This window comes from Oryza sativa, chromosome 1 (genome assembly GCF_034140825.1).
Source record: "Oryza sativa Japonica Group chromosome 1, ASM3414082v1".
NCBI lineage: Eukaryota > Viridiplantae > Streptophyta > Magnoliopsida > Poales > Poaceae > Oryza > Oryza sativa.
The window spans coordinates 13,858,491-13,879,321 of NC_089035.1; the positions used below are offsets into that span (position 1 = coordinate 13,858,491).

The 20,831-nt window shown below is 45.1% G+C and overlaps 1 protein-coding gene across 2 annotated transcripts; it reads left to right on the plus strand.

Moving 5' to 3' along the window:
- The first annotated feature begins 468 nt into the window (after window positions 1-468).
- Window positions 469-3,098, plus strand: LOC9266029 (uncharacterized). Of its 2 annotated transcripts, none has more exons than XM_015779276.3 (3): window positions 469-724; window positions 813-874; window positions 1,393-3,098. In XM_015779276.3, the coding sequence occupies exons 2-3, from the start codon at window positions 872-874 to the stop codon at window positions 2,527-2,529; spliced, it is 1,140 nt and encodes a 379-aa protein (XP_015634762.1). In that variant the 5' UTR covers window positions 469-724; window positions 813-871; the 3' UTR covers window positions 2,530-3,098. The 2 variants fall into 2 exon arrangements, with proteins under 2 accessions (XP_015634762.1, XP_015634769.1); XM_015779283.3 differs by having other exon boundaries at window positions 481-724; window positions 820-874.
- Window positions 3,099-20,831: the final 17,733 nt, after the last annotated feature.

Below are 20,831 nucleotides of genomic sequence, written 5' to 3' on the forward strand. Positions count from 1 at the left end.
AGACATATAATCATCACTATAAATAATAATTAAGATTTCCTATCCAGATTCGTAATATTATAAAGTGTCACATTCAGTTAAAGTGTTGCTCCCTCTGTCCCAAAATAAACCCAGCCATGAGTTTCTGTGTCTAATTTTAATCATCCGTCTTATTTTTTTAAAAAAAATAAAAAAATTAGTTACGCATAAAGTTCTATTCATGTTTTATAATTCATAAAAATATTATTTATAAAAAAATTCAAATAAGACGGATGATCAAAATTAGACACGAAAACTTATGGATGCGTTTATTTTAGGACAGAAGTAGCAATATCTTATGACGGAGGAAGCAGTATCTTTTCAAGGGGTGCAGTATTGCAGTGGAAATGTTGGAGTATTATTCTGTGAGGGGAGGCGGGCAATCATGGATATCCACAGTTTGTCCTTTTATTTGGATTGTTTATCCTATAGGCTTCCTTTTGCCTTCCTTGGCCGAAGACCTTGACTCAAGTACAGGGTGGCCAAACTCTTCCTCCATGTAAGCGCAACTCCAAATGCATATGATCGATCCCCAACTGAGTCTCTAGGAGTTCCATACCTTGCAGAACTCCCCTTATTTGTTTGCATATGATAGCTGATAGCTATCCCTGAAGTCCTAAGTATCTGCGAGAACCCTGGAATATTTGCAACCATTCTGTATGCGGTTGCTCTGAAGCCGTTTTCTGCCAACGACAGAGAAAGCAGAGTAATTCCTCTACTGTTTGCCTTTTTCTTTTTGTTGTGGTTTGTTTTTGTGCATCACATGTTATTCTAGCTCATATATGTTGTTTTAGTTTTCAGGTCCTACTTCCGGAACGTATCTAAGGACTGCATTTGTTCTGTTCCACTTAAAATGGTGAGCTGCTAGCAACAAATTAATACCATTTCCAATTTTCAGTTTGTTTTAAAATTGATTGTTTCAAAATTGAATGTTTTGGATGATCTAGTTAACCCATGCAATTGGCTTCGCTAGCAGTTCTCTTTCAAGTGCAAAGCCGCTAAGCAAATCTCCGATGTCTCTTTATTATGTTTCCAAGCCAGGAAATCATTTGAAAGAGATCTCCGCAACAACGTCACACTTTTTTATATATATTTTTCGGTCTAACCCACCTGCTTATTTATCATAATATTTTTTTTAGAAAATGGATTTAATGAAAATGTAAAGTGATGTAATGCAAAGTGATTTAATGAAAATCCATTTTCTAAAAAAAAAGGATATACACCGCCAATTTACCTTACATCACTTCACATTTCTTTTGAACGCACGTCACTGTACACTTGATCTGTGCCTTCTCGAAGTTAGTACAACGATTTGATTTTAGTTACATACATAATCCTCACTCCTCAGTCATTATTATCCTCTAAATGTCTTAGGACTGCAAGGACTCTCTGAAGAATCGCATCCGGATATTCACTGAAGCAGTAGTGGTCATGGTATGCCCAGTCCTTCTCTCGTTCGCGCTAAAGAAGGTGGACCTGACGGCCAATCGAAGCAAACAAATCGTGGACAGCATTTCCCCGATTGGAGCGTTAACTCTGGAAGCTGGCATACTCCCTTTCCTCGGCCTCTGCCTCTCCACGGTGCTCGGAGAGAGGCTCGCGTGGCTCGTATTGGCCTCGAAGCTGCTCATCCACCTATGTGTCATTCTCCTCATGGCTCTAGCCTTTGTGATTCTGCTGCTCATCAGCAAGAGTAACATTGTCTGCCTAAGCATCTGGATCCCCTTCGTCCCCTTCATCCTATGGCTAGGCTACAACTCCGTGAAGGATGAGGAGCATGAGAACGCCGACGACGCCACGAAATCAGCCCACCACGGGAAGCTGGAAATCTCGGTTGATTTCTCTGCTAGTATCACCTCCCTTCTGTTCCTGGGATTAAAAGGTCTTGCGTTGGAGGGACAGGCCAGCGCCATCAAGGGGCTGGATGCTCACCTTTCCGACTCCCTCATCGTCAGTTTCGTGACCTGCGTCCTGGGTGTAGTCTTCATGCTTGTTGGAACGGCTCCACCGGTGTACGGCATGGGCCGCTTGGTGGATTCCTTGAGGATCTTGGATACCTCTCTGGCAATAGCGTTCGGGGTGATCGTCGTGCTAATCACAATTGCACCTCTGAAGGAGGCGGCGTGGTTAGTATCCATCCCGTGGATCCTTTCCTTTTTCGTGTGGTTGTTCATCCGTTTGTTCGACCACGACGAGGGAGAGGACAGGGATGTGAAGCCGGTGTCTCTAGAGCTGACCAAGGCCGCGTTCACAGGGTTCTTGGCCGTCTCCATACCGAGCTTCAGCAATAGCTCCACCAGCGGCGGCTACACCCACGCTTTCATAGTGCTTACTGGGTCAGCTGTCCTCGCTGGCCTCGCGTGGAGGCTGATCACGCACGTGAAGAAGCCGTCGCGAGCCATGGTCTGGGCTGAAAATGTAGCTTCTTCGTGTGCGCACATCTGTGTTGCGGCGGCTGTTGTTCCATTTGCAAGCATATCCATGACGGTGCTCAGGTCTCTCGAAAGTTAGATAACTTTCTACTCCCTCCGTCCCATTTTAAGTACAGCTATGATTTTCCGCGCCTAATTTTAACCGTTCGTCTTATTTAATTTTTTTTAAAATTTAAAAATATAAGTCACGAGTAAAGTACTATTCATGTTTTACCATCTCATAATAACAAAAATAGCAATTATAAAAAAAATTAAATAAGATGGACGATTAAAGTTGAGCGCGGAAAGTTATGGTTGTATTTAAAATGGGACGGAGGGAGTAATAACATATTTGCTTAGATCCATCAAAAAGTACCACGAGGTACCTCATGGGACTAAATTGTTTTCGATCGTTGGATCTAACTGGGTAAGATAGACATTGTTAGATCCAACGATCGAAAACGATTTAGCACCATGAGGTACCAGTACCTCGAGATACTTTTGATTGGACAAGAACAAATCTCAATTATAAAAGTAAATCTAGCCTCTACAGCTAAACATGTATCTGTGGCCGGCTCACATAAGTTAGTGGGGCTCAGCATTTGTAACGTTACTCAATAAGGTCCTCCCACCGTATTTTAATGTATAATGTTGTTGACTTTTGATCAACGTTTGGCATTCATCTTACTAAAAAACTTATGTAATTATCTTTTATTTTATTGTGAATTAATTTATCATTAAATGTTTTTTAATATGACATAAATATTTTTATATTTACACAAAAATTTTGACCATGGAAGCTAGCAATTATATATGCCCATGGAATCTAAGCCTGACTCGATCGGACGTCTCCACCCACTACCCAGTGGCATATGGTACCGGGGCGTGGGGTCTAACACCCATGGAATTTCAAATCTAAAATCTAGAAATTAAGTTTGAAACTATCAAAAACATTCCAAACTTGCATATCATGTTGAGCCTTCCTGGATTTTACTTTATTTTTTACTGGTACCAAAGTTCAAATTAATTCAAAATAACATAAAGCGAAAATCTTAATTAAACTCTGGATTTTCAAACCTAAACCTAAGTCTAATTATCCTGGGGTTCGATCAATATCTCCTCTCCCTACCTTTTTCTCTCCCCTTCCTGGCCCAGCCCAACTCAGCCAGCTACGTCCCTCCCTCCTTTCTGCCCGAACTAGGCCAGCCCAAAACATCCTCGCTCTCCATCGGCTCAAGCCAGCCCAGGCCATTCCGTCCTACCTCTCCTCTCTTCTCCCCACCTCACCTCCAAGCGAGATTGCTATTGGGCGATCAGTCGCGCGCCTCCCTTCCCACGCGACTGGACACGTGTCGCGCACGAGTGGGGGGGGGGGGGGGCGGCGACACGCCGGAGGGAGGAGCGAGTTTTTCGTTTTTTTTTTGTTTTTTTCCCCTTTTTCGTTTAGGTTCGATTGATTTTTTCACCGATTTTTTCGTTTCTATTTGGTTTTTTTTACTCCGGTTTTTTGTCTGTTCGGTTTGTTATTTTTCCGGTTTCTCTTCTATTCGGCTTTTTTTCCTTTTTTTCAAGATGTATAAATACCAAGTTTGTATTTGTATATATACCATGTTTGTATTCGTACATATAGAATATTTGTATACGCGCATACAAACTTTCTATGCGCGTATACAAACTTTCTATACACGCATATATAAAGTTTGTATACACATATACAAAGTTTATGTACGCGTATACAAACTTTCTATACGCATATACAAAGTTTGTATACACATATACAAAGTTTATTTACGCGTATACAAACTTTATATTCATGATGTATATTTTATTATTTTTTTATTTTTTATGCGTATATAAACTTTGTGGGTGTATATATTTTTTATGCATTGAAATATATTCATACAAATATATATATAGTATATACATACGATGCATATAGTAGTACATATGAAAGACTAGAGGGGGAAGGGGGCGACTGACCGCGCCTCCGCACGCGCGGGGCTGATCGCGTATCAGCCCCTCCTCCCCCCCCCCAAGCCCCAATACTAGCTGACATAAGTGTTAAGAAAGTAGATAAAAATAATTGGAGAAAGTGTGTGATTAGTTAAAAAAAAGTAGATAAAAGATAATGGTTGTGATTGGTTGAGAGTAATAAGTAGGTGGAGAAATAGTTTTATTTCAAGACAACATACTCTGCTAGAAAAAATTACATTTTAGGACGGATGTATTAGCTCACAACCAAGCGGCCTGACAGCCACTGCGCGGCACAGCTTGGTCACCGCTGTCACCCATCTCCTCCTCGAGCTAGCATGCGCTCGCCGGTCCAAGCGGCACCCCACCTCCCTCATCGTCGGAGAACACCAAGCTGCCTGCATCAGTGCTTGTCCGCCTCGTCGCCGTCACCATCGTTTCTTTTTAACTGCAACTTTAGACCTTCACCCTATTATTTCAGTACTAGCTCATCTCACACTATTAATATATTTTTTAATGATAAAATATAAATTCCAGTCGAAACTACAACCATATATTACAAAAATCTTCAAAGAGAGCCAATAGTAGTATTAAAAATTATTTAAACTTTTAAATATCTATTATATACCAAAATCTCATTAAACTTCCTATAAATATTTTCAATATATCATGTGAGACTCCTACAAATATTCTTAAACCGACGTAACACTCTAATAAATCAATCAGAGAAAATACAAAAAAAATTGAGAAAAAAAGAAAAAAAACAGATGTTCCTTGATTTTCACTTAAATATGTGGGTTCAATATTTTAAATCGTTAGATTAGATTAGATGGATTAAAACAATCTGGAGAATTAACCCCACCCTGCAGTCGGTAAGATATTATTGAATATTAAGATATATGCTGCACGTCTGTTAGAGGGAGATAGTGTTGGGAAGGAAGTAAGAGGTTCATGCTAGGGAGGGCCATCGATGATAGCAGTGAATGTTTACTATGCTATTGCTAAGTTGATCAGCTCAAAAAATGCTACTTACGTTACGTGAATGGACTGCAAATAATTTGTTGATGGACGTGCACCCGCGTAGGGTATGTATAATTAACACGTGCATCAAAACTAAAACAAGACTAAATGAGCAGTGCCAAATAAATTGGACGAACCTACCGCTCGGGCGGCTGATCGGTTAGGAGCAAAATCGGGTGCTGATGTCAGTACCTGATTTACGTGCAAAAATACTTTAAACTGATTTTTCTCCTAAATTACTTTTGATCCGATTACACCATTAAATTCATTGCAATTAAATCTTCAAAACAAGACCACACATGGATATATTCTTACGAAAAATTTTTTTTGTTTATTATTGAATTATTTTTAAATGTTGCGCGATGTTCCACCAGGTATATCAGAATTATTTCACTAAGTAGATCGAAAATGTTTCACTCGTTTAAATCGGCTGTAGTTTCATCTTATATAAAAACAATGTTTCAGCAAATAGCGAAAGAATGTTTCAATTCACTGCAACATTAGATCTATACACAGTGAAACATTGTGAGTACACTAAGTGAAATATTTTTTGGTGGAACAAAAAATAAACCGAATTCCCTTAATAGGTAGTTTCTAAAATATGTGGGTTTTTTGCAATGGAATGTTTCGTTAACTGCAACATCAGATCTATACATAGTGAAACATTGTGAGTACACAAGGTGAAATATTTTTTGTGGAACAAAAAAATAAACCAAATTCCCTTAATAGAGAGTTTCCAAAATATGTGAGTTTTTTGTTGTAAAAGAATATTTTAATTCACTGCAACATTAGATTTATAAATAGTGAAACATTGTAAGTACACTAGGTAAAACATCTTTTATGAAAAAAGGGAAGAGAGAAGTAGATGGACCCAATAGATGTGCACGCGGGGGAGGAGCGCGCGGGGGGAGCGCCCGATCCGGCACCCCCACGCCGGTCGCCCGACTCTAATCATTTTCGAAATAAATTAGGAGAAATATATATTTCACTGAACATACAAAGGCAAGTTATTATGTCCAACAATACAGATGCATAAAAAATTATATAACCTATATATGGGACCTCTACCATATATAGATTATAGATTATATATATGTTTAACCCTTCAATTTCACAGCGTTAGATATATAAAATATAACCAAAATATATTTAAAATAAATCATCTAAAATTATATTTTTATTTTTCACAGTAAAAATTATGACATTTAAATAAGATTTGTGAAACATTAAAAAAAGTCTGAAATTTCTTACAAAATAGATGATGGCTTCAATGCTTATCCTATGGAGATCACATGCCACATGGCGCATGCGTTCCAAATAGCTGTACGCCCGTATCACATCACTAACCAGCATCTGTGGCTAGGGATGGCAATTTCCCCCACGAGGTCGGGGTTGGGTCGAGTTTCTACCCCCCTCCCCCTTCCCTCTGCAGAGTTGGGTCCACGGCCCGCAATTGGGCGGGTGAGTCATTCCATCCGCCGGTGACTCATGGGGCCCCGGAGAATGTAGATTAGACTTATAAATATACTGCCAACCCCAAATATAACCCATTAGACCCAACCCAACTTGGTGAAAACCTAACCCTAATACACCTCTACGGCTCTACCACCCACCTCTAGATTAGACTCTCCCTCCTCACTCCTCAGCCGCCGCCGCCGCCAGTGCGCTGGTGCGCCCCTTCCTAGAAACGTGCCAATCCCCTCCGCTCTCCATCATCCTTTCGACTCCGGTCGCACGCGGTCCGTGGGCATGTGCCCCTCTTCCTCTCCAACCTGTCTCCATGTGGCGGCGCGTGGACGGCATGCAGCGCTATGGCAACGTGTGGAGGATGGGCGAGCAGAGCGCAGGCGGCACAAGGGCGGTGCGGAGGCGCGGCGAGCGTGTTACATGCAGGCAGCATGAGGGAGGCGCGCAGGTGCGACGACCTAGCTACCGGTGAGAGGGCAGCACGGGGGGCATGAGGGCGGCGCGCGGGTGTGGTGAGCCTCCTGCATGCCTCCGCACTTGGCGATTGCGGGGCCTCGAAGGGGTCAGCACCGGGTGTTGATTTAGCCGCACAACTCTAGTCGGGGCCCGGGCCGTGTGGAGAAGTCGGTGGTCTGGGGCGGGGGCATTCCAGCCCGACCTGCCCCGTTGCCAACCCTAATTTAAAATTTTAATAGTAACAGAACTTAGAGTAAATTTCATTTTGTGCCACCTTTTATTGCTGATGTTTTATTTTGGACCACCCATCAACCAATATTTTCAGTTTGGATTACGTGATTTTATCTCTGTGGTACTTTGGACCACCCTCTCTCTTTTATCCATTACATCTAACACTGGTAGAGAAACCCTTTGTAGTCCCGGTTCGTAACCCCCCTTTAGTCCCGGTTTCCAAACCGGGAGTACCAATCCGGGACTAAAGATCGCTATCTTTAGTCCCGGGTGAAATAACCGGGAGTAAAGATCGATCTTTAGTCCCGGTTGGTAACACCAACCGGGACTAAAGATCGAGCTGACCTTTTTTTTTTTGCATGGCCCTGTTGCTGCATGGTTTATATATAATATAAACCATGCATATATATGTTTCAATACATATATATGCATACATATATATATATATATATGTATATATATATTATATTATATTATATGTATATACATGCATAATATATATGTATTTATACATATATATGTTATGCAAATGCATATGTATATAGATATATATATGACCAAAATATATTTACATTATAGAAAATGTGTACACATGCATATAGAAACATATGTAGTCATGTATTAATTACAATCCATTATATGTCCTAGCTAGCTACGATTTCGACGTAGTAGTAGTCGCCGCTAGCTCAGAAGCTAAGGACCGGTGAATTGTGTTTCCGTCGTAGTAGAATTCACCCTTGGGATCAAGGATTTCTTCGTTGATGAATCCCATGAGTTGTTCTTGAACCGCCGCGATAAATTCCTTGTGTGTGGTTAGGTTATCCCTCATGCGAATAAACTATATGAATGTATGAAATTGATTAGTAATTAAACAAGAAATCTCTACGTAATGAAATTTTGAATTTATTTGTACGTACATCGAGCTCTCTTGTGGTGATGATTTGGTCTGCAAGGCAGTGGCAATACTCGCACACGTAATAGCCGCACAAGTTAGTTCCCTGCTTTTGCTTTGCGCACTACAAATAAATGACAAACAACGAGATATCTAATTAATATACACTTGTATGTATTTGAATCGGAGAAATATAAATGTAGAGCATGTGTACTCACAGGAAATTTGAACTTCCGCCTAAGTCTTTCTCTCCATTTGCCGCGGACCAAATGACGGAACCGATACCAAGCCCTACATGGAGTTTAAAGCTATGATTCGTAGTAGCAATTAACATAACAAGATTTTCTTAATTAACAAAGGAACTTATGACGGTACCTGTCTATAAGTTCTAAAACCTTGTTAAACGTAGACTCTTTTTTATCCATTGAGTCATATACGTTGACGGTGCAGGCCTCCAGGTCGAAGAGTAAAAGCACCCAGTGGAATCTGCAATGTGCGTGGGATGCATTACATATGAAACACTTAGCAAGTTCGTACGGGAATGAAATTTGGTATGTAGGAAGACAATAAAATTAAACTAACTCTGTGTTGTATGGCAACAGTATGAACGTCTTGTAATGCTGCGCCTTTAGGAGATGGACGAGATTGTCCTCTGTTTCTTGTGGATATTGGTCGAGCATTGCGACGTTTACTTTCCGAGGGTCGATAAATCCAGTATCGAAAACCCTCCGCCGTCGGGCCCTTTGAATCTCCATTCTACAACGATAAAAGGGAGTATATTATTTTCTATAGTCTACTTATATACAAGGACCTAATTAATTAAAGGAGTCGTATAGTAAGAAATTTAACTGAACGATATACTTACAAAATCCAGCAACTCATAATAGAGACGTCGAGGGCGTCCAGCTGGTATAGTTCGTAGATTCCCCTGAAATTGATCTAGAGAATGTCATCTCCTTGCAAGAAGTCCGTGTCCCTGATCCTCGCTCCGATCATCTCTCTACCGGTGGCGCTCATCTCCATGTACAGCTGATGGAACTTGTACATTTGCGTGGGTAGGGACTGCAGCAGCTCAGGCTTGACAAGCGGTTTACCGAGTTCGTACATGTATTTCACTTCCGCCTTTTCGATTGGTGCGACTCCTAGCAATTGATCCGTAGTTAGACCGGTGTCAGTAATAAATTGTTCTATCGTCATTTCTTTACCGGTCACCAACGGCTCGATCTCCTGGTTTGGTTGCTCTCCAAGCTGAGGGACTGGTTTGGACTTTCCAGAAGATGCTTTCTTCAACGTTCGCTCATAGTCCGATAGCTTGATGGCCTCCTTGACAGATGCAGACATACCCCTGAAGAAGTTCCTGACACTGGGGTCTTTAAGAATCTTCTTTTCTGGACTTCGAGGCTTGAATTGTCTCTTGACTTCTGATGCAACGTAAGCATCAAGCTCCTCTTGCGTGCAATCGTACCCCGGGTCCTTGTTCTTGGCGGCGTCAACTTTCGCCTTCTTCGTTGCCCTTGTGTGGGCAGGCGGTGGAGCTGGGGGGGCCCTTGACTTTGAAGGTGCCGGAAGAGGAGCTTGCGGGGGAGTAGGTGTAGGAGCACGAGGAGGAGTCGGTGCAGGATCCTGAGGAGGAGTCGATGCTGGAGCCTGAGGTGGAGACGGTGCTGGCGGAGCATGAGGAGGAGACGGTGCAGGATCCTGAGGAGGAGATGGCGGAGCCGGAGGAGATGGTGCACGAGACGCCGCTTGTCGCCCAGGGAGGATGATGTACCGCCTGCGCCATAGAATAATGGCATGGCATGTGTCTCGTAGATGCGTCTCACCGTCTCCTCTAGGGTAATCCAGCTCGAGGTCCTCGTACGCGCCTTCGACCAACTCAACTTCGACCTTCGAGTATCCTGCTGGAATCGGCCTGCAGTGGTAAATACCTGAAGGGTCCGTTGGGATGGCCATGCCCGACGCCACCTTCATGTTGTGAGAGATTATTTATTAGTAATCAACATATATAAGCAGCAACTAGCGGAATGGCTAAATCTTACCTTTATTGATAAGTTCTTCAAAGGAATATGCAGCTCACATGGTGTCCGCTGAGTGATGTCATCAACGGGACAGGTCGATTCGTCCTGTGTTTGCATGGCGTCCATGCTCTGTGATCCTACCTGCCCCGTTGAGGCGCAGCTGCTACGGTTTCCTGACGGGCTCACCATTGCAGGAGGAATGGTCGGCTGGGGATCATGGGACCGATGTGCAGCCATGCGTTCATCAACCTTCCTTGCCACCTCCTCTTGCATGTTGAGTTCGTAGCTCGATTGTCACGACCGGAATTAACCCAACGGGCGTTCCTTACGTGCGTGTATTATTCCTTGTCCCAGGAGGCAAGGTACACCAAGAGTTGATACATTTCAGAGTTTATCAAGCGGAAGCGTAAATAGCTAATTTATTACATGGGCAGCGAAGGCCCAGCACACACAAAGACAAACGGGAAACAGCGGAAGACTAGGGCGACGACCACAGGCGCTTGACGGCAGGCACGAGCTAGACACCAAAGCCTTCATCTTCCAGAGGCTCCTCTTCTGGGTTTGGGAAAAATTGAGCAAGACTGAGTACAACCACCGTACTCAATAAGACACACCCACAAGTGCAGAATAAAATGCAAGGGAGTACAAGGGAGTTACAATATAAAGGGTTGGGGTTTGCAGTAAACAGCATTAAAAGACACTTAGATGCTCAAAGCTATTTTGCAAATACGGTCCTAGAGCTATACAATATTATTAATCAAGGCCGTGAACCCACACGAACCTGCCTTAACCCAAGGCCTACGATGATTTAGACCGAACTGGCAACCCGACCCTGGGTCCCAGCTCGTCCCAAGCCAACCCAGGCCAACCATTCCACATTTTAGTTGTTAAGCAGGTTTTAAGAATTAAAACACTAACTTGGGTACATTGCTCGGCTTGCCCATAACCGAGGGCGCGGCTATTCGAATAGGTTATACTCTGATCAGAGGTGTACATCTTTACCCACAAGACACATCTTCCTCACGTGTAGCCACGTGCCACATACCACCACGGTATACACACGGAAGACGTGACATAGTTTCCAACCCATACTAGCCATAGACAAGAGTACCGACCCAATCCCACCTACGGCCGGAACCCCCGGGACAGGTAGGCAGGACTGAGCCCCTAGCAGCAGGACACCAGCCCTGTGCCATGACATCTCGACTACCGGGCCGCAGCTCGTGTAGCCTTCATTTGTCCTAGAGATGTCCATCGACCCCCGACTTCGTCCATCTCCATCCGTGTACTTTTGTTTATAACCAGACTGAGCCACAAACTAAGCCTTACCCACTAGACATGTGGAAGTACGGTAGTGCTTTGCAACAGAGGCCCGAAGACCGGTCCTTATATGGCCGAGGTGCTACTATCAAAACCATGCACCCCGAGCCCAGCCTAAAACCATTTTGGGGATTTTGAATAGAGGGGGAGGTGTGAATCCAATTCCACAATAATCCAACAATTCCAGTGTGTCCAGGTGATGAGAATATCCCAAAGTCTAGAGTTGTAAAATCACCTAATGTTACCTAATTAAACAGCGAAGCATCTAACTAAAATCATACTAGTGGTACCATGAGTAGAGTGTCTACTAGTTGGGGTTTTGTTTAATCTAGGGTGAACAAGGTAATAATAACAATAACAATAATAATAAGGTCATAACAAAGGTAAATAGGCATGGCTAGATAAAACAGTGATAACGCGGGAATTTAATTAAAGCGATAATGCAATAATTTAAAGCAACATAATTTTATAAACTGGGATTCAATATGTTCAAGGATGATGTGACTTGCCTTGCTCGCTTTCCCAAACGCTGGCTTCAACTTCCACGAAGAGCGGATCTTCCGAAGCTGCAGCGTCTACACGACCAACGGAAAAGAAAAGGCTTTTACTCTAATAAACTCCATATAACCAGCAGGAACAAAGCACAAAAATGGGTTCTTGACTTCTTAAGGAAAAATTAGAGACTTGAACGGTCCAATTCCGAGTTCAAATGGCCCAGTTATGGCCATTTGAAGTTTATATGCTCTTTAAATGAATATTTGCGAATTTCTTCATTTAAATTTTAATTTAAAAATGGATTTATTGCGTCAGCCGAGCGGAGGGGCGCGCGGACCGGGTCCACGGGGGTGGGGCCCACGCGGCAGCCCCACGGTCCACGGTGGACCGGGCGCACCCGGGCTCACACCGGCCGGCGCCGTGGGTCCCACGCGTCAGCCGCACCTAAGGGCGCGGGTGGCTGACAGCCGGGCCCCACGCGGCAGCCGCTCGGTGCGCCCGAAGGCGGCCACGGCGGCGCGGCCGGCGGGAGGCGGCGCGCCCGCGCCCCTATGGTCGCCGGCGGCGGCCATAGGTACGGTGGAGCGGCGCCCGAGAGAGGGGAGGGAAAGGGGGAAACGAAGCGGCGGTCCACGGCTCACCCCGGGTCGACGGCGACGACGGAAACGGCGACCGGAGCGGAGGAAGGCGGCGGCGCGGCTCGGGTCGACGGGGACGGCGGCGCTCCGGCGGTCGACGAGCGAAACGGAGGGGTGAACTAGGTCGGCGAGGATGCGGCGAAGCCGAAGGAGGCGGCGCCGAGGCGGGAGATGGTCCGGGGCGACGACGGCGGTGGACCGGAGCTCGGCGGTGACGGCGGAGAGAGAGAGCGACGGCGCGAGCTCGATTCCGACGGGGAGAGAGGGCGGCGAGTGGTGGAAACGGTGGAGGGAGGCACGGGGAGGGTTTATATAGGGTTGGGAGGGGGAGAGAGCGGCCGGACGAGGGGGAAACGGGCGCGGAAAATCCGGCCGCCATTGATGGCGCCGGCGAGTTTAGGGGTGAGGTTTCCAAACGAATCCGAGGGAGAGAGGGAGGGAAAAATGGGGGGAAAGAGGGAGGGAATCACGGGGAATAGTTCCCCCCACTTTATTGCGCGCGTGGACAGCGGGAGGCGGCGGGATTCGCGGCGGCGGCGGCGCTAGGGCACGGGCGAGGCGGCGGGAGCGGCGGGAGGAAGGGGATGACGGGTGGGCCCCACCCGTCAGCTAGGGTGGCGGGCGGGCCCGCCCGTCAGCGGCGCGCGCGCGGGGAGAGGCCGGATGGGCCGCGGGGAGAGGAGAGGGAGGGGGAGGGAGCTGGGCCGGACCGGCCCAAGAGGGAGAGGGGGAGGGAAAGGGAACTTTTTAGGGTTTTTCTTTTTATAAAACATTTTTAACTTTGTTTATTTCTTCTTAATTATTATTTGTGCTCTGAAAATTCCACTAAAATCCTCCAAGCCTTTTTTTGACTTTTAACTTTGCACATTTTAATTGTTGGAGGCTTTCACACGGATTTTAATTATTCTAGGCATAATTTCGAGGATGTATTTTAGAGTCGTTTTGGGACGCGACATCGATACCCGGAACTCTAGCTCTGCAATCTTCGCCTCGGTATCTCTCTTGCTCCTCATCCGACTCCTGTACGTGTGGATGTCCTCCTTGAAACCAATCTTCCAAGGAATCACCCCTTTCCCTCGTGTTCGTCCTGGATGCTCTGGAGTCTGCAGGGCGAGTGTCAGCTCGTCCATATCTCTGTCTGGTCGGAACGTGCCCTGAGAGGAGGGTTGAGCGTAGTCGTCGCGCAGCCTCTCGTATCTGATCACCGAAGACCAGTGAGCCATCAGCTGGGTTGAGCGTTCCACCGTGAGCATAGTACCAGAACTTCGATCGTTCCGGCCAATTGGCTGTTGCCGGTTCGATACCCCTCTCAATCAAGCTAGCCTCCATCTGCTCCCACTTCGGCATCGCGACGCTATAGCCTCCTGACCCCAAGTGGTGATGGTACTTCTTCTTGGCGGCATTTTCTTTGTTTCTTTCCATCATCGCCTGCCCTTGTTCACCTGTCTTATATGCAACGAACTCGTCCCAGTGATCCCTTAGCTTTGGGAATGTATCGAAGTTCAGTGTCTGCCCCTTCAGTATATACTTCTGGTACAGATCTCCCTTGAAGCTCTGAAACTGTTCTGCCATTTTCTTCAGAGTCCACCTTTTCACTTTGTCCTCTGTACCCGCAGGAAGGGTGAATGTCTCGAGCATTGTGGTCCACAGCATCTCTTTCTCCGAATCTGGGACAAAGCTCTCATGATCTCCGCGTGCCCTTGTTCTTCGCCAGTACACCGTACTGACAGGCACGTTATCCCGCACAACCCAACCGCTGTGACGTACATAGTTCTTGGCGGCTTCGGCTGGGGCACTAGGACGTCCATCTTCTTCCACTTCCGTTATGATGTGCCGACCCTCAAGCTTCTTCGCTGCACCTCGTTGCCCACGTGCCCTCTTCTGTCCAACGGAGGGTTGACTACCACTAGCCTCCTCCTCCTGGTTCCCCTCCACATCCCTTTCCACGTGCCCCTGCTGGTTCCCCTCCGCATCCCTCTCCACGTTCCCTTCCTCGTTCAAGTACTGGTTTGGATCCTCGTTCCCCTCTTCTTCATTCCAGTACTGGCTGCTTCCCTCCGCGATTGTATCGTACAATATCTGTTCCTCATCGCGGTCAGCCATCTGTTGATACAAGAAACATCTGCTAAGTCACGAGACATTTATGTTTTAACAATCTAAATCATGTATGCTAAGTGTAAATGTCGTACATTAGAACCCTACACAACCTTACGTGCTAAGTCTAATTACAAATCGTGATATAAGCTAAGTCTAGGTGACGTATATTATACAACCCTAGCTAGTAAATAATTATATACTAAGTCTAATTACAAATAAAATAATCTTATATTAAAACTCAAATAATATTACATGCTAAGACTAAAATAGTCATGTATATGCTAAGTGTTTCGTGCGTATATGCTAAGTCTAATTAAGACTACAATAGTCAATTGCTACTTGTCGCACCAATTCCGTAGTCAATAATTACATACTAAGTCTAATTACAAATAAAGTAATCTTATATTAAAACTCAAATAATATTACATGCTAAGACTAAAATAGTCATGTATGCTAAGTGTTTCGTGCGTATATGCTAAGTCTAATTAAGACTACAATAGTCAATTGCTAGGAGTCGCACCAATTCCGTAGTCAATAATGTCATACTAAGTCTGATTTGCAATAAAATAATCTTATATTAAAACTCAAATAATATTAGAACACTACACAATCTTATATGATAAGTCTAATTACAGGTCTAATGATCTTAATTAATTGCATTACAAATATAACAATCATTTATATTATTACGTCACTTGCCTGCTCCAATTCCTTCTAGGGCTAGCTCTTCCACTCAGGCTTGACGGACGACTCCGACAACACGTCTTTTCTGCAAGATACAAAAAGATATATTAGGATAAATGCGAAGTAACATATATATATATATATATATATATATATATATATATATATATATATATATATATATTGCATTTCACGTTAACGTTCGTCCTCGTTCGTTCGCTCGTTCACGTTCCCTAGCTCGTTCACGTTCGTTCGCTCGTTCTCGTTCACGTTCGTTCGCTTGTTCTCATTCACGTTCGTTCCCTCGTTCTCGCTTGTCTTCGTTCGATCGTTCTCGTTCTCGCTCTCGTTCGTTCGATCGTTCTCGTTCACGTTCTCGCGGCAACGTACGTTGACGTGTTCGTTCTCGCTCTCGTTCATTCGATCGTTCTCGTTCTCGTTCACGTTCTCGCGGCAACGTACGTTGATGTGTTCGTTCTCGCTCTCGTTCGTTCGATCGTTCTCGTTCTCGTTCGTTAACGGCGGTGTGGCAGCATCGGGGCGGCGGTTGGCGCGGCGGCGTGGCGGCATCGGGGCGGCGGTTGGCGCGGCGGCGTGGCGGCGGCGGCGGCGGCGTGGCGACGGCGGCGGCGGCGTGGCGTTGCGGGGCCGTGGCGGCGGCGGCGTGGCGTGCCGGTGGCGGCATTGCGCGCGCGCCGGCGAAGGCGGTGGTGTGGCGTGCCGGCGGCGGCATTGCGCGCGCGGCGGCGAAGACGGCGGCGTGGCGTGCCGGCGGCGGCTTGGCGCGGCGTCGGCGTGGCGCGTTGTCGTCGTGGCGCGGCGTCTCGTGGCGGGCGGCGCGACGGAGAGAGATCGAGATCGGAGAGATCGAGATGAAGAGAGATCTGGCGGCGGCGGCTCTCACCCCAGAGATGTGGCGGCAGCGGAGGAGGCGGAGGCGGCGGCAAGGACGACGAGGTCGAGACGACGGCGAGATACGGCGGCGTCGGCGCGGGGATTTGCCCTAGGCAGTGGCGGCGAAGGAGAGAGGCCGAGAGAGATCGATCGGCCGAAAACGTCTAAGTGTTGGTGAAGAAGACGAGGGCGCACCGGGAATATATATACCCCCGGATCTTTACTCCCGGTTGTTCTCAACAACCGGGACTAAAGATATCTTTAGTCCCGGTTGTTCTCAACAACCGGGAGTAAAGAAAATATCTTTACTCCCGGTTGTTGAGAACAACTGGGACTAAATCTTTAGTCCCGGTTGTTGAGAACAACCGGGAGTAAAGAAAATATCTTTACTCCCGGTTGTTCTCCCGGTTGTTGAGAACAACCGGGACTAAAGATATCTTTAGTCCCGGTTGTTCTCAACAACCGGGAGTAAAGATCTTTTCCCGCTATTTCGAAATTCTTTTTAAACCCGGTTAGGGTTAAGAACCGGGACTAAAGATTATAGCACTGCATATGATTTTCGCTTACATATGTGTTTATAAAATAGAGGTTAATGCATTAACATTATTTAAAGTACAAAGATTAATGACAATTACTTCGAAAAATTATTTTTGTCTGTAATAAATTAAGTGGATAAATCGTAATAAGCAAATATATGACTTATAATTAATAAAAATTCCAATATATATATATATACTTAGCATATATATGAATGATATTATTATATTGGTAAAAACTCTAATTAAGATATGTATGTACATACTGCATGATTTAAAATTAATAAAAATTGTAATCATCATATATACTTAGCGTAGGAATTATATTAAATTAAATGCTAAAAACTCTAATTAACATATGTAAATGCCACATGCATGATTTAAACCTTTTAAAAATTCGAATAGTCATATATAAGTAGCATATGAAAGATAGTAAATTAAATTGTGAAAAACTCTAATATATGAATGATAGTTTTAAAAATATATTAAATTTAATACTTTTAAAAATTCTCCAGTCAATTATAATTAGCATATGAATGATAGTAAATTCAATGTTAAAAACTCTAATTAACATATGAAATTGCCACTTGCGTGATTTAAAACTTTTAAAAATCCTCTAGTCAATTATAATTAGCATATGAATGCTAGTGAATTAAATGTTAAAAACTCTAATTAACATACATATGAAATTGCCACCTGTGTGATTTAAAACTTTTAAAAATTGTAAGTATCACATATAACTAGCATATACATGATTTAAACTTGTTGAAACCTCTAATAATCGTGCGTAATTAACATATGCCATACATCAATTGATTTATATGGATAATCAATACATCCAAAATAGTTTACATCGTGTACACAATAATTACGGCATTACATCGGCGGTGACGGTTGACCGCACGTACTTTCTCCTCACTATTGTTCCCTCCTTGTGATCGCTGCGTGAGTAAGGGGTGTCTTCATTTGATAGGAGGATGCTAGGGTCAATCGTCACCGTGAAAGGGGGTTGCCCATCCAACTGATCGTAATCCTCGTCAGTCTTGTCCTCAACTCCGACGATTTTTCTTTTGCCTGGGAGAACCACTTGACGCTTAGGCTCATCAGGCCCTCTGCCCTTCTTTCCTTTGCTAGACATGTCCTTCACGAAAAAGACTTGCGTTACATCATTGGCAAGGACAAAAGGTTCGTCCGAGTATCCAACCTTGTTAAGGTCAACAGTTGTCATCCCACTGTCATCAATCATTACGCCTCCACTAGTCAACCTAACCCATTGGCACCGGAACAGAGGAACCTTGAGAGGACCATAGTCAAGTTCCCATATGTCCTCGATGGCACCGTAATACGTGGCAGTTGTTCCATCGTGTCCCATGGCATCGACACGAACAGCGCTGTTTTGGTTCGTGCTCTTCATGTCTTGGGCTCTCGTGTAGAATGTGTACCCATTGATCTCATATCCCTGGAATGTCGCGATCAACCCAGACGGTCCCCTCGCCAGGAAGGCAAGTTGTTGGTTGATCGACTCGTTACCCATGAGATGTTGTCGTAGCCACGCGGGGAAAGTATCAATGTGATGTCGTGTAATCCATGCATCAGACTTACCGATGTTCCTGGCGCGAACTAGAGCCAAGTGCTCCTCGATGTAAGGAGCTACCAATGAAGAGTGTTGCAGAACAGTGAAATGGGCTTTACGTAATAAACTGTTGTCTACCGTCATTATTGCTTTCCTTCCGAGAGTTCCCTTTCCCCGTAGTCTCCCTTCATGGCGTGATTCAGGTACCCCGATTGGGCGAAGGTCTTCGATAAATTCTACGCAAAATTCGATGACCTCCTCTGTTCCTTAACCCTTGGCGATGCTTGCCTCTGGATGAGCACGGTTACGAACATACTTCTTCAGAACGCCCATGTACCTCTCGAAAGGAAACATGTTGTGTAGGTACATAGGCCCGAGAATACGGATCTCTTTCACAAGGTGACAAAGCATATGCGTCATTATATTGAAAAATGAAGGTGGAAATATCAACTCAAAACTGACGAGACATTGCACCACTTCATTCTGAAGGGCTTCTAATCTATCCGGATCGATGACCTTCTGCGAAATTGCGTTCATGAATGCACATAGCTTTGTTATTGTTGCCCGGACATTGTCTGGAAGGATACCCCTTATTACAACTGGTAGCAGTTGTGTCATCAACACGTGACAGTCATGAGACTTTAGGTTTGTGAACTTCTTCTCCTTCGTGCTTATTATTCGCTTGATATTCGTGGAGTATCCAGACGGTACCTTTATGCTCTCCAAGCATTCAAACATACTTTCCTTCTCTACCTTGCTAAGAGTGTAGCTGGCTGGACTCAAGTAATGGCTTCCTTTCTCCTTTGGTTCCGGGTGAAGGTCGCCGCGTTGTTCCATATGCTTCAGATCATTACGTGCTTCCAGTGTATCTTTCGACTTTCCGTATACACCTAGGAAGCCAAGAAGGTTTACGCAAAGGTTCTTAGTGAGGTGCATCACGTCGATTGCGTGGCGTACGTCCAAGAATTCCCAATATGGTAACTCCCAAAATATAGAGTTCTTTTTCCACATCGCCGCGTGACCATCTTCGCTCTCTATATGCTGGCTTCCAGGCCCCTTTCCGAACACTACTTTAAGATCTTTAACCATAGCAAACACTGTTTTCCCGCTGCGATGTTTAGGCTTCGTACGGTGGTCGGCCTTATGTTCGAAGTGCTTGCCTTTCTTCCGTACCGGGTGGTTTGCTGCAAGGAATCGACGATGACCCATGTATACAACCTTCCTACAGTGCTTAAGATACGTACTTTCTGTTTCATCCATACAGTGAGTGCAAGCCTTGTACCCCTTGTTGGACTGTCCGGATAGGTTGCTAAGTGCAGGCCAATCGTTGATGGTTACGAACAGCAGCGCTCGTAGGTTAAACTCCTCCTGTTTGTCCTCGTCCCACACGGGGACACCTTCCTTCTTCCACAACTGTTTAAGATCTTCGACCAGTGGTCTTAGGTACACGTCGATGTCGTTACCAGGTTGCTTGGGGCCTTGAATAATAATCGGCATCATTATGTACTTCCTCTTCATGCATAGCCAGGGGGGAGGTTGTAGATACACATCGTAACGGGCCAAGTGCTATGGCCGCTGCTCATCTCTCCAAAAGGATTCATGCCATCCGTACTCAAACCAAACCGTATGTTTCGTGCGTCCTTTCCAAATTCTTTAAATTTTCTGTCGATGTTTCGCCACTGCGAACCATCGGCGGGGTGTCTCAGCATCCCGTCCTGTTGACGCTCTTCAGCGTGCCATCGCAACATTCTAGCATTCCCCTTGTTCCTGAACAAACGCCTTAGCCGTGGTATTATAGGGAAATACCACATCACCTTAGCAGGAATTCTCTTCTTTGTTAGCTGCCCGTCAACTTCTCCTGGATCGTCCCGTCTAATCTTGTATCGTAGTGCTTTGCAAACAGGGCATGCTTCTAGGTTCTCATACTCCTCACCGCGATATAGGATACAATCGTTCGGACATGCGTGAATCTTATGAACTTCCAGTCCTAACGGGCAGACTATCTTCTTAGCCCCGTACGTTGTCTCGGGCAATTTGTTTCCCCCCGGAAGAATGTTCTTGACGAGTTTCAATAAATCGCCAAATGCCTTGTCACTAACCCCATTTTTTG